The sequence below is a fragment of the Melospiza melodia genome, chromosome 1 (assembly GCF_035770615.1).
Source record: "Melospiza melodia melodia isolate bMelMel2 chromosome 1, bMelMel2.pri, whole genome shotgun sequence".
Lineage (NCBI taxonomy): Eukaryota > Metazoa > Chordata > Aves > Passeriformes > Passerellidae > Melospiza > Melospiza melodia.
In genome coordinates, this window is record NC_086194.1 from 50423713 (window position 1) to 50443667 (window position 19955).

The window sequence follows — 19955 nt, forward strand, 5'->3', positions numbered from 1 at the left end:
TGTCCATGGTAGCATGATCCCTCTTGAGCTGCCACATCACACTGGCTATGCTACAAGGGATTCCTGGCAGATGGAAGAGCACAGTCTGTGGTGTTCAAGAGGCACTGAAGCACACTGCAGGATAAGGCAGGACATGATGCAGGATGTGGAGCTCCATCCTTGACCTTGTCTGAGAGCTGCTGCTGGGCCTGGACCCAATGCCTCCACACACAGCTGCTCTCCATGGCACCCAGACATCTTACACACTCAGCAGGAGCTGTCCACGGGCTCAACAAGCACCTGTGATTCACTCTGAGACCCTCACCTCTGACAAGGAGGGAACAAGAACATGTGTCTCAGAGCAGGGGACACTAGTTCAGCAAGATATCATCATCAGATTGGCAAAATTGTGCCCTGCTGCAGCTGCTGGAGCACCAGGTGTGCTGCAGGAAAAAAAAGGAGCTTAGACTTTATTGAATCTTTTTTTAAAGCACTTGCAGTAGTGTTGGCAGATATTATCACTGTAATTCATTAATTGCTGTTCTATTATTCTTGTGCCACCAAGACACCTGCTTGTGTATTATGGGGATTTTTTTGACTGAAAAGTATCTAAAATCTCATCCAAATGTGGGGTTATAGAATATATTTTGCTGCAAAAATATCCATACAATTTTTTTTAATTGAAGTATTATAGATGGATAAGGAAGAAAGAAAACAACTAATTAGTTTCCTTTTTTAATAGGACATTCCCTTGAAATTCTTCAGTAGCTTCTCAAAAGATCAGAAAGAGCTGTAGGTCAGAGGTCTAAGAACCACAAAAGGGCAATTCCTGCCACAGCAATCAGGCAGAAAAGAACATATGAGGGTCCTTGACCCTCCAAGATGAGCTTAACAGGTACCAAGTGCAGGTATTTCAGACAGGAGTTACACCATTCAAACACACGGGGAATCCTCTCTGACCTTACTACAGTCACATTCCTTTGCAATATTAATAAAAAAAGACAACTAAAATGAGTTTTTCTTCCATTGCTGCTGGAATTCAGGAACTGAAAGAGGAAAGAATACATTAGAGCATGCTGACAAAGGGAGAGCAGTAATTCTGATCCTCTGGTAAAAGCACAGAAAACTATATAAAGTGCTGCTCATAGGCTGTTAAGAGTAATTCCTAAAACAAATCTTCCCTAGGTTTCTCCAAGTAGCCATGGTCTCATGTGTGTGATTCAAAACACAAAGAACGGAGCAAAGAGCTTTTTAATCTATCCTGGGAAACAGAAAATCTATCCTGAGAAGCTAAATATTGACCCAAGAAATGTCCTGCCAGCTGCCTGAAATCCTCTGCTCACGCAGCTGTGGCACAGAGCCATCAGTTTGCTGTCACAGCACACCAAAGACCTTTTCCTAAAACCTGCAGCTACTGCAGGGACAGATTGCTCTGCACCAGGAAATGCTCAGCTCCTCTGTGGCTTAGGAACATCACCTTGTCTGCTTCCCTTCCAGGATCCAAGCTGGCAGATGCTGCTCTTTGCATTGCTGCTCTTTGCTGCCTTTCCCCAGCAGGTTTGCTTCAAACAGCACCATCCTGAAGCTAACTGATGTAAAAGGACACAGCAGACTTTGCTTTCTCTTTCTTACAGAGGTTGCTGTTTCAATACTTCCAATAAGCACAGAGTAAACCTACAGAGTATGTACTTGTGTTCTGCACTTTTCAACTTTCTGTTATTAGGCTAAATGAGGTTGAAGAAACTTTGCAGCACCTAAAAGGGTGATTAAAGACTGACTGCAGGCAAATTCCATATTCTGGCCATCATTTTAATGACATTTGAAGCTTTAGATGACCACAAAAATGCAGTAGGAGACCTAACATCCTCCAGCATGCCCAGCATGGTCATTGCCACAGTCAGATGCAAAACAGCAGCCCTCAATGAATGGAGAGGGAAGATGGGACTGGATAAACAGAGCACGATTAGGATTAGATGTTAAAGATGACAGATGTGCTTGGTTTAGCTGAGTGAATTAATTCTGCTTCATTATGACAGGCATGATTCTGCATCCCCCATTTTCAGAGGGAAATGGTTTACAATGGCTCCACATAAAAGCCTTTTGCAAATTCACAAAACTGGGATAAAAAAATTACCTTGGTAAAGTAGCCCAGAAGGTGAGTGTGGGCTGAGAAATGAGCAAAAGGCTGTTCTGTAAAGGCGAGGGGAAACCCAAAACCAAAGAGAGGTGGGCATTTTCAGGTAAAGAGCAGTATCAAGAAGTACACACTAAAAAGGCAAATTTTGTTTTGAGATATATTAATAGGACTAGTTATACATAAGTCATTGAAAGCAATTTTTTTTAACTGAACTTTTTTTCTGAGTGGGCAAGTCTTGGGTAAAATATACTGCACTACAAAGGAAGATACAGTTTAGATTTGCTCCACAAAAGGAAGTGTGAGAGTTATCACAGGTCTAAAACAATCAATGAAATGTGAAATGCTGGAAAGTGAGCTTGTTCAGACTAGATCTTATGTGCTGCAAGACTTCTTTGACCTTTCATCTTTGCAGATGTACACAATCTTGAGAGGTGTTTGTCCATTACTAAAACCAGTTGGGTTTTCACATAAATATGAACTGGAGAAGCAACCAGAACCACCAGATCTAATGATCACAAGGTATATAAAACCCACATCAATCAAGGCACTGATTAGAAGCAAAACAGTAAGATAAAATAAAAGATGTGAACTATAACTCCATCTTCCCTAATTCTATTTTGCAGCCAAGCATCCAAGAATTGACTTTGCAATGACAGCAAACCCTCACTTACATGTTAGGATTTTGAGAAAGTGTTGGACACTAAATCCATTCACTAATCTGGTTCTCCATAGGACCACAGCACAGAGAAAAATAAAAGCAAGCTCTCTGGTGTCATTCTATAAATTATGTCAACTCTGCTGATCAGGTGAGACTGTACTGCTTGCTGTGGCTGGAAATTACAGAGCTCTCCTTATTACAGACTCTCAGTACAGAACCTAATTGCCTGACTCTTGATAGTAGAAATTATTCTGCAGTCACAGCCCCATTCCCCTTCCTGAAGGGACTGGATCACAAGTGAAACTCTAAACACAAGCACAGAAATGATGGAGCAGGAGTAAACAACGCCATTACACAGTCCTACATCAAAGGTGAACAGCACAACCCTTAGAGTGCACTTCTGTGCTCATCCCACTACCTGTGCCCATCCCATCCACTTCTCTCCTCCTGAGTTTGGCTCTGTGAAGAGCTCTCATGACACATAAACTGCAGCAATTCAGCAAAATAATAAAAAACAAAAAAATCTGAAGCAGCATGAAAAAACCTGTCTCTTTTAATGCACATTATTTTGTGTCTTACCTTGTATTCAAAGTTCATATATTTTTATCTTTTAAATCAATACATTTATTTTTTTCCTACTTTTCTAAGCTGAAAACTCAGAAAGGAGGAAAACTACCCCTACTCCTGCTTTTCTAGGCATTTGAGAGCAGATTTTGAGGGAGGACTGTTTAATGTTCAACTCTGTTAACATACTTTACTTGAAGTCCTAAGAACACCAGGTTAAGTGTTAACACCAAGAACTTGGCTGAAGAGATTTTTAATATTAAACACCTCCAAGTTTAAAAAAACCCAACCTCACACTTACCCCCCCAAAAATATCTAAAAGATATTATTAACCACGCTGTTTGCAAAAGGTCAGTTTTGCTCTAGCACACTATGTGGGGTCAATCGTCACTCCTTGAATTTTTAGTGAGGCCTCAAGTGTAGTGTTAGAGGGTTACATGTATGTCCTCATTATGAACCACTTTCCTGAATTTATGGAAATAGATATCTTCACAGTCACTGACTTAATTTTTTTTTTTTTAGCACAAGTTACAGGATATTGGAAAAAAATACACCCACTTAGCAATTCTGTAACTACCAGAACAGACGTGCAGCTTAGAGGGAAAATTGGGGCTTTTAATTTAAAAAATGTCATCTTCTTCTCTCTGTTGCCAATAATGTTAATTATTTGGAACATGAAAATCTCCATGTTGGAACAAAAATTCACTAATTGCTTCAGTCTTTTACAATCATCTTGACTGGGGGGGACAGAGAGGAAAAAATCCTCCAGTTCATGAGTACTATTTGGACCAATTACTTATACTAAGTTTTGTCAGGTATGTTCAGTTAGATCAAAAATATTTTGAAAAGTTTCATTTTGTTTTCCCTTTTGTTGAATCTCAAGTGGTTTTTATGTCAGCTTCTGGTGAGTTCTGCTGCGAGAGATACATGCACAGAGATAATGGAAAACACAAAACCTATGGGTTTAAATTTCTAGTGTGAAGGCTCCCAAATCCTGTCTTTTTATTCCAATACAAAATGAATATAAATTTTAAAAATCCTCTTAAATGATGGTTTAATAGAAACATTGTCCTCTGAACACCCTTCTGCATGCAAATGCCTGGGACAGTGGGAAGGTAAGTGGAGATTAGAGAAGAAAAGTGTTGTTGGATGTTACTGTAAAAAAAGCATCAATTTTAGAATGAACAATGGAAATGCTAACAATGAACAATGGCAGTGCTGGGAGAAAATGAAGTGAAAGCTCCCTGGTCAATGAACTAGGACAATAAAGACTCTCAACACTAGACAGCAGACAACCTAATCAGCAAAGATAGCTATTTGTGAATTTCTGTGTTACCAGCCCTTTAACTTCCTTCTGCAGGTGAGCTTTGCTGCCCATACTCTTAAGGAGTGGAGGAAATGGAGTTTTACCAATGGCTTACACTAAGATAGATGTACAATAGTCTTTTGTTCTTTTTGGTCTCGACAGGCAATCTTCCTAGCAAAGGGACTGAAAAACTTGTGCCTTGTTAGGAAACCCATCCTTGCAGCTTGAACTCCCCCAGTCAGTCCTGGATGAAATACAAAACAGGGAAAACATTCCTGCACTGCCTGTTGGGATGGGTTAGGGGATTATCCCTTGCTTTCCTCTTTGTATGATTGTTTCACACCTTCTTTGGCACACAAGCAAAATAATTGTACAGAGTAGTGGTAAGGCAAGACACTTCATAATAATACTAATATCTGGTACTTGTAAACTACAGAATTTTATTCATTTAAAAAGGAGAACAGACATTTAGCATCACTTTTTGATTTTATCTGCAATTGAACTTCAGCGAGTTGGATCTCAGAATTAGTATTTTGAACATTTTCTCTGCCAGATTTCCAATTGATTTGCAGCACATTAGAGCACCCTCATCCATCAAAGACCTAAACTCATCTATCTTTTAATTCCTGGTAGCAACATCTGTTTGACACTGAGTCCCACTATGACTCCAGACAAGAGTCATGCTGGCCTAAGCTATCACTTCCATGAAAATTTTATGAGTAGTGCTTACATTTCACCTGTTAAGGAAGAGTCACAAATACATCCTTTTATAATTAATGTAGAAGATGAAGCGCTTTGGTGCTCTCAAAGGAACAGTGGAGTTAATGCTGGTCAAAGCCAGGCTGTATATAGCTAATCACTGACAATGGACCCAGAGGGAATATGTGAAAGAAACACCCCTCCCCTCCCTCCCAAAAGAAGAAAGTCCACCCCAATGAGCATGAATACCAAACAAACCTGCAAACTTATGACAGATACAGAAAAGGAGAAAAAAAAGAGACTTGGACTGGGGATAAGAAGTGGGTCAGATTGGAGAGTTTAAACCTAAAAAACCCTTTAATAGCTGTAATAACCTGACTGTAATCTAGAAGAATCTCTTACACAGGAAGTAAGTGTGTTTCTGCCTGAGGAAAGGAAAAAGAAAGCAGTCACACGAAGTGCTCAAGTATCTAAAAGCTTCCTTCTCCATTCCATTTTCCCCCTAATTTACACCATCTCTATGTGCCTGATTAAGAATAGTACTTGTGTAAAAAATAAAGTTTTACCAGAGGGTGGAAAAGACTCTCTTTTTAGTATTAGCACCTTCTCTTGACATTAGGTAGCAGCATTAATATTCAAATCACTGCTTATGAAACAGCTACAATACTGGTCTGTCAACGAATACCAGAAGAATTTACAAGCTTGGCAGTCTGCCAGCTGTCTGATACACTAGACAAAGTGTCAGAAATCCCACACAGAAATTATATAGTCTTAAAGTTAAGAGAAAGCTATGCATAATTGTGTGAAGGAGCTACATGAGACTGAGGGAGGCATTTTTATTCCAAATCAATAGAGAGATTTGCAGTAATTCAAGCACCATAATTAAACCTTCTAAAGATGAAGCACTGATTGTGCCAAATTTCAGACAGATGCTCTTCCTAGTTAGCTGTTTGATGGGCAGGAGAAAAATAGAAACTGTTGCATTTAAACGTTCACCACTTACCCTCTTGTCTGCAAGAAACACTTGTTGCTTAGAAACTGAGCTATGAGTTTCTGCCAGACTTAATCCCTCCTGACTGACAAAAATTGCTACCTTTTTGTTTGAAAACAACTCCTCAGGTCAAGGCCATGGACTTCGGAGACAATATTTATATTGGGAGCATGGGGGATGAATGCTGGTCACTCTCAGAGTAAACAATCACAGAAATGTGCCAGACTGGCAGTGGAAGAACCTGTTGACCCACAGGGCAGGCTGCAAGTGCATCTTCAGTCTCTTATATAAAGAGTATAAATATTAAGCTACCTTAATGGCAGACAAACAACCTCCCAATGTTTACATGCCAAGTTAATTAAAAAAAAACAACAAACCAACAACTTTGAGTAATCAGTAACCCTGAAGAGAGAATCTGGCACGATTCTCTGATTGCAGTACAGGTTTGCTACACTTTAAAAAAGGAGGAGTGTCATTTTATTCTAGCAAATGCCTTCATATCTATTTCTAATTTTGCTAACACTAGGACATCAAATTTAGATGTGAAAGGCTGCATCATGAACAAAAGTGGTGAAGCTCCTCTGTGCCTCCTGCCTGGACTTGCATGCCCTTGCAGGAGGCCTAGGGAAGCGATCCTGCTCTCCTACCATCCTCTAAAAGAGAGAATGAGCACTTTGTCACATGTCACCACTAACTTAATGCTCATGCTCTTGGACTTACTGATGTGTACAGGATTTTTTCAATGCCTCTGGCCAGGAGAAGAGTGTTTTGTTCATGTGTTCGTGACCTAAGACCACTTTGAGGGTTACCCATCAGCAAATAATGCCTTTGATTCTTCCTTCCCACTGTGTCATTTGTAACAAGCCCTTGACAAGGGCAAAAGCTATTTTCCATCTTCCTAGCCACATCCACATCAGCACACACCTGACCCAGCTTCTCCTCAGGTGCTGCTGCTGTGCTCTCTGAGATGTGGAACCAGTGGTCAGGGGGTGAGATGTGACTCAACCCACGGCATCTGAATCTGGAAGGTGACCTTCAGCACTGCCACCAGTAACATGAGGGACACTTTCTCTTCATGCAGGAATTGACTGCTCTGTTTCACTTGACAAAGAAATTAGCTGGCCAAATAGGTGAGATTGGATGTGTGGCCAGTGCTCAGTGCTGTTGCTCCCTTCTCCTGCCATCACTTGTTAAAGGAAGAGGGATGAATTCATAACGAAAAGAGAGTGAATTCTGCAAGCAGATGTTTTTATATTGATGACAGTGGTACATGATTTTGCAGGACATGCTCAGTATGGGTATCAAAGTAAGCTGTTGATGCATAAAAGGCGAGACCTTTCAACTATTACAAAAAAATAAAGAGCATTTAGGGTTTAAACACATACTGGAAAAAGTCACACCTCTTGAAGAATGTACAGATGTAGCATTTAATCCTGCTCCATTTAATTTGTAATATGTTGAAGCTAATATAGGTTTAACTAAATCCCATGTTAAATACTCTAGATGCCATTCTGTTCATACTCAGAGTAAATGCATCTTGCAGCTACAGAGCACTATGGCAACTTAGGGCTGCTAAAGTTTGCCAACTATTGTGTGCACCTTGCCTTTCTGGATCTCCTGCTTTTACTCAATTCAAGATTGGGTGGTTTGGCAAGGTGGAGCACATTTTACATAAAACAGAGAGGTATATCTATGTAACAGGTTTCTTTTATCCTTTATTTATATGAATAAGAAAACTTCAGAGAGGAGATTTCATTAGTAATTGGCAGAACCTTAGGTAAAAGCACCCACATACTGAACAACATCATTACAATAATATGCAACTTCTAATCTTACATACAAGGCATTTTAGGTGTTGAATTTTTTTTACTACAAAAAATAATAATGATGTTTGGGCTTTTTTCTGCTTTTCTACAATGAACAAGGTGTCAGCTATCATTCACCTATATCTTAGCTAATTTGAACTGAGAGGTACTAAAAACCCCTTGTGATTAGCTTTTTTTTTTAACCTATGCAGCAGCAATAGATATTAAAATGCATACCAATACAGTTAAAGGCTATAGAAATGAAAACTTTTGTTTTGAATTGTATGCCAGACAAGTAATTCAATGGTTTGGACAATATATAAAGGTAGATATGTTCATTGATCAGGCTCTTTTTAGCCTCTTTTCTACACTCCTATTGATGTAACCAAGGCAAATTGGATTGTCTGACACGAACTGAGATAATACTGATGGGAGGAAAACACAGGAAGTGAACTATATTGATGATCTGCTTGGATGTCATTATTGACCTTTTTCATTTAAATCACCAGAAAGTCACGTTCCAGAAAAGAATGACTTGTTGAATTCCTGTGCTTCATCATCACCAAGAAAGGATCACCATAGCAACAAGAAAAGACTATGCATTGTGAGAATACTCACAAGCTGAACAAGATCATGGCTTAAGATAATGTCCCAGGAGCATGGCAAAATGCCAGCCAGGGGTGGGGAGGGAGGGAAGTGGGACTTCTACAAGAACAAAGGAATTTAAAAATATCTAATATTGTAAATGTGAAATATATGTGTAGTCAAGGCTAACAGAAAGTGCAAGACAGTCAATTGACAAACTGTTCAGCCCATTTGTCAGGGGAGAAAATCAGCAGGGCTTCTTATTGATAAATCCCTGAACTAGTTTTTAAAGGTCAACTGCCAAGTGACTGATGTGTGTCATTATGATTTTCCCTTTAGCCTCTCTGTTAGGGCATCCAAAACATTTTGCAGCTAGCAGGAGATATTCATGCAGTAACTACACAGAAGAGTTTAAAGAAAACATTTCATGTAGGTCACCCATCAGGCAGAACCTGCTTAACTTCTAGTAATTATCTGCAAAATCTGATCCAGCACTGTAGTTGAGAGGTGAAAGGATCATTACATTTGTCATCTGGTGTATCTGTTCTATTTAGACACTTATCTTTGATTCCCTCCTACAACATTTTTCAATCCTCAAAGTTCAATTCCACAATATTTGAGAAACAAAGCTAAAAACCTAAGCTTAACACAAAATATGAGTCAGGATGAGTTCAGAGTATGTCACTGAATGAAATTTAAACCATATGATACTTACAACAAATTTTTTCCTGATTGTTTTATTTTCACTATGAAACATCCATCCTTAGCTCTCATGTTTTGTTAAGAACTATTTAAAATTAAATAGGTAATATAATGCTAAAAGTTACAGATAAAAACATGTTGAAGATGAGAAATGCTGCACATAGTAATTGCTGCTTTCAAAGCCATGTTATTTGCAACATGTCTTTGTGGCAAAGTGAGTGGGTTTTGCTTTAACATCACTGCAAGTGCTTCTGTGAATTTCAAAGTTGCTTTTTGTCTTTGCCCCTTCAGCCAGTTTAGTAAAGGAGTAAATTCACACTGAGACAACAGAGACTATTCCAGTTCTGGAGCCAATACTTACGCCTCTGATTCCTCCATTTTCTCTCTCAACATAATTTGTGTTAGAAAGTCTTAAGTAGGGTTCGGAAAACACAAAAAAATCCTCAGTGGAAACTGCCAATTTCCTACTGCAAAGTGACACTTAAACCCAAGCATTTTAACTTTGATGAAGATCATTTTGATGACTGACAGGCTATGACTTTGATGACTCAAGGTTACACAGTCTACAGAATACATTTTTCCTGTGACTGAACTATCGGTGTCAGACCACCACTGATACTTTCACAAAGACTCCAATGTTTTTACTGATATTGGTAATGAATTGCTGAGATACCTCCTCCTTGTACCATGGAAATGCCAACCACAGTAGAAGCCAGATATTGCTCATCAACACCTGAATATCCTTTTACTCCTGAACCAGTGAAATGCCACTCCTTTGCTGTGAAATGTATTTCTACCATCATAACTCACCTTGACATTGTTGCTTTCTTTGGGGTACAGCAGTCCCTCACATATTGAAGCAATATGACCTTCTCCCTCTGCTGCTGCGGATCATTAGAGAGGAGAAGACAAGGGATTCCTAGCTCCCACTCTTCCAAAAACTAATCATTACTGAAAATGAAGCTGGGTCTCTTGAGCTTTGTCTGCCCATGACTCGAAACAGTTAAGTCTGGCTATGGCAATGAAATCTATTTTTTACTGACAGAAGTTAACAGAAGCTTGAGCCAGCCTACTAGCATGCTGCATGTTCCCTGACATCCTTCATGCTGCTTCTGTGTCCAAGTACTACAACTTATCCAGAAGAAAAAGTGTAAATTGTAATCTGTCGGGTCAACAAAGTTTACAAGATGAGATTGAGCCAACCCAAGGTCAAGCATAATAGCATGTGCCAAGGACAAACAGGACCTCTTTCTTTGAACTGCAGGAGCAATTAGGAACTGTGCAAATATCCTGAGTAAATCCCACCGTAGTCTTCTGCTAGCTTGCACTGAAATGTAGTGGAAAGAAAAGTAACCAACAACTAAAGCCCATCAGATGCACATGATTCACAGCAGCAGCACATTCTCAAGGAATTTATGGCACATTTTTTAAAGATATGAGTCAGTGAGGAATCCTTCAGAAAATGCGTTTGTATAGAAAGAGGATCACAGACCATAACTTTCAGGTACAAACAGGCTGAATAATTCCAGAGAAAAAAAGGACTACTAATTTATGATGAAAAAAATTCAGGTAGAAAAGTGCATGTTTTAAGTGGGGAAGAGACACACTGAAATCTTACAATGGCTTGGCATGGCAGCCAGGAGGGAATGACAGGTTTTAAAGAATGATACTGCTTGTATTAATGCGTGGGATCCTCAGATCTACAAGGAGCTCTGCCTCTCCTTAGAAACAACTGCCCTACTTCTCTGCTGAAGAAGAGAAGAAAGGAAATGCTGCAAGGAATTCCTTGACACTGCAAGGAAAAAACCCCTAAACAACAATCACAAACCAAACCAACCAACCAAACACCCACAAAAAAACAAACCTCAAAGGTACGACTTTGACACGTACTTCTGAGAAAGACATCCCCAACCTGCCTGCTCTCATTTAAAACCTGGCACATGGATGCATCCCCAAACTCAAAGAGTAATCATTAGCAAAATCAAGTTTTTCCTCTAGCATTTTAATTTTATACCACTTCAAAAAACAAATTTGCTGGGACAGGTTCTAATTTACACTCTACAATTGAAAGCAGAATGAGGACAAAATGCAAGGGAGGCATCAACGTATGCCTGACCCTATGAATCTAAAGGTAAACTGATACTCAAGAAGCAAAAGAGAGAAAAAATCCTCTAAAGTTAGCCACATTGTATATTTTCAGGGCCTGTCAGTCACAAAGCAGGGTAAGATTGCTGGGATCCGCAAATTGTTTTGGCTTCCAGCATTTTCAGCACAAGATGAGCGCCATCATGACTAATGGGATTTTCTATTAAACACGGCTGACGGAAAGTAGACATTTCAGAAAACAAAATCAGCACTTTACATAAATGCATTTACGCTTAAAATTAGATTTACTTTTTTTTTTATGGTTTGAAGCTGACTGCAATATACTCACTTATTAGGAATACAGCATAAGAGGTGCTATTGTACTTTATTTATATGTACTTGAAGCTTTTTGCTGACTACAGAGAAAGTGCTATCACATCAGTTAGGTCAAAATGCTACATTTAAATAGCCTAAGAATTACAGAAAAGAAAAATAAAGTAGAATGTTAAAAAAAAAGAAGAATAAAAAAAAGGGAAAAAAGCCTCCTCTGCAACTGCATTTAAAAGCAGTAGCAAATCTCTGTCATTCCAATTTTGCATTTCCTACCTTGATTACAGCCCTAGAGTCACCTATCAATCACTTAGCTCTCATTTTTACTTTTCTTTACAGAGGAAGGCAGACAGGTTTCTTCTCAGAACTGCTCCAGTGAGTGATGTGACATGAATGCCACCTTACCTGAGTCTAAGTGCCAGGGGTCAGTGGCGGCCGACATTGGTGGGATGGTGAGGGGAGACGCTCCGCAGTTGGATTCCACCAGTTCTCCTTGGATGTGGACGTGGGAGGAGGCGTTGGTAGGTCTCAGAGCTGCTTTGAGGGGAGCAATCTGGTTGAATTGGACTCTTGATAGGCAGCCAGTGAATCCTGGGGTGTTGTATTTATATATATCTTGGTCAATCTTCCCAATTTCTATGAGAAATTGAAGAGGGGAAAATATTAATCAATACGATTCATTGCTTGGGAAAGCACAATTGGTCTGAACACATTGATTCCCAGAGCTCAGCTCCCAAGTCCCTCTCTGAAGGAGACTGAGATTGTGTCAGACCCTGACAGGTTTCTTTACATTTCTTTACAGATTAAAGCTGGAAACCTTCAGGCCTTAACATGACTCGGTCTCACTGCTATGCTATCATTAAAATGAAAGGCTGGCATGAAGGAGTCAGTGAAGGAGTCATCAAAGAACAAAAGGCCAGGAAAAAATTCTGAGAAGAGTATTGGAAGAGAAGGCAGAAGGCAGCAGGACAGTCTTGGCCAGAGTCTCTCTTCCCAGCTGAAGCCACTGCTGTGAGAGATGCCCCTTCCTTAGCCCTGGCCTATTGCCCTCTCAGTTCTCCTGGGGGGGGCCGGGACCACTTGTGGTCACTCCTGTTCCTCTCCTGTCTCCTCATGAGAAGTCCAAGTGTTCCTTCAGCAGGAGACCAAAGGTGAAGGGACCTCCTGGGTTCCTTCTCCTAGGAGCCAAGCATTCCTTTGCCAGGGAGCCAAGCTTCCCTTCACCACTATGTCCCGTGTCCCTGTGGCCTGAGGTGGAAAACCATCCATCTCCAGTCTCCTTCCTTTATTCCCCTGCAGTGCTGAGAGGGGGCAGGACCTCACCCAGCCCTGCTGAAGGCTGAGGGAGCTGAGACCCTGCTGCCAGTCACTTTACTGCTGTGGGCTGACAGATCAGCTGGTATCCATGAGCTGAACAGAAGGCTCTGCCACCACTCTCTAAATCAGCTGTTGTCTCTCAAAGTTGTCCCCCAGGTAGCTTTCTCCCTTCTTAAACACCAGCTAAGATGACCCCAAAATCATGTAAAGTGCCTTTACTACCCAGGAAACTGGCATCTGCTCCCAGCTGTTTCAATTCTGCCGGGACCTGTTGGAACAGCCTGAGTCACAACCAAATCAAAACTGTCCCCCTCTGTCAGCTGTCTGCATTAGAGGGGTATTAACATTTCAAAGCCTCACTGCAGTGTCTAATATAATATTTACACGACAGTGGGGAATTTGGATTCCTTTTTTCTGTGGTAGCGTGGAGTGAATGAAAAGGAGACATAGAAGCATCATGTTTGTGCTGTATGAGGGATTATTGCTCCAGAGGCACCAGGACATTTCCAGCCACTTTTCCCTTGGTTGTTGGGTTAATGACTGGCCCTTGAAGTCACTGGAAAAAGTCATACTAAACTGAGCAAAGAAGTAGAGCGACAGAGAGGACAGAAAAGAGGGAGCAGCACCACGTTATTCAAAGCACCATGCTATTCAAAGGCAACCTTTACAGATAGGAACAAAGAAAAGTGTTGCAAGTTTTGTTTTTTGTAGAAAAAAAATGCCTGTAAATTACAAGATTGTGTCATAAAAAATAAAGGAAGGAAGACAGAGGTGGGAAGGAAAAGCTTCTGAGAGTTGTGAAGAGCAAGTGGGAAAGGGCTTTATTTTAAGAGTTTGGGGTTAAACTGGGAATCAAACTACATCTGGGTTTGAATTTTGCTACAAAAAAGCCAAAAAAACCCCACCTAACTAAAATTATTAGAAAATGCATTACTAATCTTTTGGAAATGTCTGTATTCAGTCCTAACCAAATCAGGAACAATTATATGAGGTCTGAGCTGTTTAGTGTCCTTAAGAACTAGCATGATATTTATGTCAGTGCTATATTCCTAAGCGTACTGAGGGCTTGGCATCAGGGATACATACATGGAGTTCCAAGGCTAAAAACCAGACAAACTGGTTTATTTTTGGGGTTTACACTCTAAACACGTAGTGTGAGAAAACTGGTGGAATACGGTCAAATCTAGAGCTTGACTAAAACAGCTTCTTGCTATTCTTGGAACTAAGCTACCTTTTCTGTCTTTGCAATTGTGTGGGAATGAAAAACAGGCAACACTTAGTCCCCCTCGTACCTAGCACAAGGGCACACAACAAAGATGGATAATCTGCAAATTACATTAAATCATTATAAAATTCACTATACAGGAACGGATTTTCTTGTCCCGGCATTTTCCCTGCTCTTTCTCACTTGAGAATGTCTTTTCTCTGCTAGTGCTTATCCAGCCTGTATTAATGCTACACATTTCATGAGCTGGCAGCAAGCAGTGAATGCCATCTCTGACAAAGTGGACACATCCTCAGGACTCAGATAAGGACTAGCTTAAATGCTTACCATAATTGTATTAGTCACAGCCAGCTCTCCTTTGAAAAAGTAGTTTGACCAAACCATTAGCAACACCTCCTTCAAAAATTTGATCGTAAGTAAAAAACCTCACCCCATGCTAATTTTCCATAATTAGTAGAAAAGCTGTACAAAAGCTAGTTCATGCATTTGAATGCTACCTGCAAACCACATTACTCAAAGTTCCTTCCTGACCACAATATTCACTCTCCCTTACTTCAATAAAATATTCATGGCATATTCAGTGAAGAGCTGCATTTTTGAATAATCCCTATAATCTAAGAAACAATTACAAGACTCTTCAAACACCGTAACCACTGTTGTTAACAGTTTAGTGATTTCACTCATATTTTATCTATTCAGTGGAACTTCATGCAGGAGCTAATAGCCTCCCACACACAATCCTGACTGACAAGAACAAAGATCCATGAATATGACTCTGCTAATTTAACAACTTCAGCGCCACGCTTCTCTAACTCCATAAATAAGTGATGGATACTAGATACTGAAGGAATTAAAAAAACAACAACAAAACTCCCTAATCTAACAAGGCACTTTGCTAAAGACCCGCATTTTTTGTTTAAAACATTCCACATTCCAAGTGATGGCTGTGAAAATCATCCCATGCAGATTTCCTGCCAGCTCACATCTCACCAGTGCTAGAACAGTATAGATCAGCTTCCATGACTGTGAATTTGGTCCTGCCCCTGCATGTCCCTTGGGGCTCAGCACACTGATACCCTCTGATGTTAGGCCATTACACTTTGTTTCCCTGGGCATTTGAGCCTAAAAAACCCATTCCTGGGGAGTGCAGTGATTGAAAAATGAAATATGTCTTTGTTCTCGTGACTAAAATTCAATTTTCTCCCTGTAACAAAGAGGGGAGAAAATCAAAAGATGATTACAATGACAATTTTTAAAAAAAGGAAATGTACAATGAACCTACTTTGCATTATTCCAATTTTCAGCACATAAGCTGGTGGAAAGTCATATAAATATTGCAGCATACAGTATTATCATTACCCAGTAACAACATTTATATTATTGCTTTCAGATCGGATGCAACAATCTCCTGCTGGCAACTTTCCCTCAGGTATTTCTGTAATGAAAGACTGCAAAAAAGTCACTTATAAGCCCTTTTTTTACTTCAACTGGTTTTAACCATTTTCTGCCTTGACCACACAACCTCCTGATGTGAGATGAAGGCTACAATTACACAAGACCAGTCGGGTGAACCCATTCCAGCACAGATGCATTGTGGTGTACAAATCCTTGACACTGAGCATTCACACAATAACTATGCAACTGCCCATCCATATGAATTAAACATTTAAAAAATCTATATAATGTGCACACAGTGTGCCAAGAATCTCACAGATGTCATGTCACACCATGTTCTTGTGTGTTATCACTCATCAAAGATGTCTTTAACATCAATTACTTGTTATTTCTGTTTTGCTATTTCTTTAACAGCAAAAAGATATAGGAATTTAATCCTTAGTTGTTAATTTTGATTTCAGGACTTATTTCTCGTGGTTGTGGCGGAAATGTGCCACATAATGATGAGCATAATACTATTTTTCTCTTGGAAATTATGTGCTACCACTTAAGAAGTGCTTTATCCACTAGGTGAAAAGATGCAAAGAACATCTATTTTCAAGCATATTTCACAGAATCACGGAATATTCTGAGTTGGATGAGACCCACAAGGATCACTGAATCCCACTCTTAAGTAAAGGCCCATATGGGGATCAACCCACAACCTTGGCACTAAGTGCACCCAGTTCTAAACAACTAAACTTATCTAATCTGTGATACAAGACACCATTAATAAGTATCCAACATGCTGAAACTGATTATTTTATAAATCTAGAAGAAAACAAGCAAAAATAAATTGTATTGAGGAAGACATTGTGGCCGGACCAGTGCATAAGTGACAAATGTGTAAGTAGCACACAGCAATAATAGTCAGTGTAATGAGGTTATCTGTTTTTTAAGCCTTTTTGCCCTTACTCCATTACCCGTAGGTGCAGCATTGTGGCTCCTGCCCAGGCACCACTACAAAAGAAACCAATAAACACTTTGATTCAGATTATTACCCATGTTGACTTAGTCAGCATGCATCTGATGAGCTACTTGCAGAAGCAGACACATTGCCAAATACACTTTTTATCTACTTTCTCTCCCTTTTCTGCTTTCCATACTTACCCATTAAAAGATTTATAAAGAAGCTCAAAGGGCCATAGAGCTTCTAATAGCACAAGAAGTTACTGCACTGCTGGAGAGGTCTGGCTCCACTTAGTTCTACCATCTATTTTTTATATATTCTTGTAGAAACACTTAGAAAGACAAGAAAAAACTGAGAGCATGATGTAGCAGAAAACAAAGATGATGTGTTTGGTCCTACAAGGGATCAAACAGGTTTTGGTCTAAGCAGGTTTTGCATAGATGAAGAACAGCTTCCTATTTATGTATAGGTCTCTGTGTGAGGATCCTAGAATGTTTCACACATACACAAAGCTCTGCAGCACAAAGCTGTGCAATCCAGCACAGTAGTGTGCCAAACCAGTGCTGCTGTGCCACATGTGGAAAGATGGTCTTGGACTATTACACATGGACCTTGGAAAGTGACAGAGGAGAGAGAACCAGCCACAAGGAAAGTAAACCTACCAAACATGTTTTTATTAAATGTAGGTGCTGGGTATCTTTGCTCAATACCTTCTTGCTATGTAGCTGATCTGTGCATTTTTTTTCCTTGATGGGCTCTCAAATGCATATCAATACAGAAAGTTATAATAAATCCTGAACCTTGAACAGTGTTCCTGACATATAGAGACCAAGACATCTATTTACAGCAAATTGTGTTCCATTAGGAAGGAAATGCAAAAGAACTTGAAGTACAGTCTGTGAGTATGTATTACAACGTATGAAATAAATATCCTCTTATGAATTCCCTTGGAGTTTTCCAACGGAGCCCTTCAAAGTAGGAACAAGGCAAAACCAAGGGTACCTATTCTAGTTCAGCAAGGCTGTCAGTAAATGTAACAGCCATCTAGCTCTTCTTTCTTTGTTGGGTGTGGGAAAGCTCTGCCCTAAGTAGCACATGGAGAGGTAGGGAGAAATAAAGCTCTGCGTACTGGTGTGACTTTGGTCTTGACAGAAGACACCTTTTAAACAAAGTAAAGTCTCAGAAGCACAACCAAAGCCCTTTTCAATTCATTTTGCTAAAAAGACTGCTTCTTACACAATTTAAACAAGACATCATTTGAGTTTTGAAAATGGTGCAAAATCTAGCTGTTTGGATTTAGGACAACAACTCGTTTACACGTGCCCATTTACGCTCAGAAACACGAGAGCTTAATGATTCTGGAAAGCAAGGAGCCAAATCAGCAATGGGAGAAGTTCAGCTTTGCAATATGGTGGCATTTCTGGCTAAGCTACCAGGCTGCTCTGCTATTTCACTTAAGAACAAGCATCCACTCAGTGGGTAGGCAGAAGGTAATCCATTATCACTCTCCACAGCCCTTCCGCTAGCGGTACTAAATTGAACTTAAACTGTATCATATTCTAATAGACTGCACAGGTGAAGTCACCAATTCAATTTAATGAACCACTAATTGCTTTGGGGTCAACCTTAGCAATAGATTTTGTCCTAGAAATAAAGTACCACGTGCCCCCTTGCCCCCTGTACTCAGAAAGACACCTTGTTATGCCACCTGCTGCCCAAAGAGCAGCTCAATCAGCATCTCAAGCATCTCTCTGTTATGGCATCAGGCTCCACATAATAGAAAGCAGTTTAAACTCTATAGCTGAAAGGAAGCTATTGATTTCAGGAATTCACAGTCCACAGAGATTGCTAAAGTAGTTTCACTTACTTGAAGCCCACATGAGCCGTTCAGTGCAGCATCAAACTGTAGCACATGCCAAAACTTGAAAACTGGCATGGTGTAAAAAGCCCAAGAGAAAAAATTAATTAGTGTAGATCCCAGACATCAGGAGAACCTGTTTGGGGTGGCATATACCTGCTAGACAAAAGCCACAGGGCTAAAAAGTGCATGTCAGGAGCAGTTACTGCACATCCAAAAGAGGGATAACACCAGAGAATGGGAAAATGACATTCTGACATATTGTCTGTGTCTTCTGGTGAATATCTTCCAATGTGAAGAGGGATCATCTATAGGAACGTGCCCTCTGTTGACGGAGTGACAAAACTATCCTTGTCTCCTTAAAAAGGAAAAAAAGCCCAGAAGTTTCTTTCCTCAATTAGGTAAAAAGACACCTCATAGGCCCTGGGGGACTTCACCTCAAACTTAAGGATAGCCAATTGGACAGAAGCCAAAAAAAAAGTCCCACCTAAGCAATTTACTAGAAAAAGAAGAGAACAAAGGAATGAATTGCTTTTCTGAGGTGTTTTACCAGGAGCAAGAACCTCTTGCACCTGGCTCGGTTTTTCTGGGTAAAGAGTTTTGTTATTTTGCCTTTTATTAATTTTTTTCTGTTTCCAATACTACCACAGAAGCCTCCTGCTGATTTTATGCCTTCTAAGGTAGCTGAGCTATCTTGGGTGTGATATAGATCTCCAAGAGTTTATGAGACCTGGCTCGAGGAGACCACGTATCAATCATCCATTTGCTATCTGGCTGTTTATATCTCCTCTGTCCTAAGAGCAGCAATTGCTATATAAAAAAAACCCCAAAAAACATGCTAATACCATTTAACTGTGTAGACAATGTGTGATTTTAGAGATGCTAAATATTCCCAGTACCAAGCAGAGAAGCTAAACTCTCAGAACTACATTTAATGAATGTCAAACCTCAAGATGTATGGGGACTGAACTGAGCTACTGAAAAAACACTTCATGGCCCTCAAACATCCCTGGCTTTCAATTTCAGCCTCTGAAGTAAATTTCAATAAGTGGTACAAACTAAGCCTAAAACAAAAAATAGGAACTCTATTTTGTTCATGACTCAAAACTGAGCTAGTGCATGCTGCTTTCTGGACACTCGTACCAGTGGAACAAGATGCTCATTTATGGAGAACATGCTCAAGGGATGCTGGGGGCACAGAAGGGTGAGCAGCCCCTGAAAATGGGCATCTGAGCTTCACAAGACCCAAGTGTAAATGGCAACCAAGTGCTCCTTATGCAAAAATTAAATCCTGGGCAGCAGATGGACTTTGTTTAGTCCACAGGTCTGCAAGGGCCCGGTGATAGCCAGGCGCCTCCCCACCTGTGCCC

General features: G+C 40.1%; 1 protein-coding gene across 1 annotated transcript in view; it reads right to left on the minus strand.

The window, feature by feature from the left end:
• Window positions 1–19955, minus strand: part of CNTNAP2 (contactin associated protein 2) — a 1021890-nt gene that overhangs the window by 13711 nt on the left and 988224 nt on the right. Inside the window, exon 22 of the mRNA XM_063157997.1 lies at window positions 12247–12477. Within this exon, the coding sequence (XP_063014067.1) occupies window positions 12247–12477 (231 nt within the window). The remainder of the gene's footprint in view (window positions 1–12246; window positions 12478–19955) is intronic.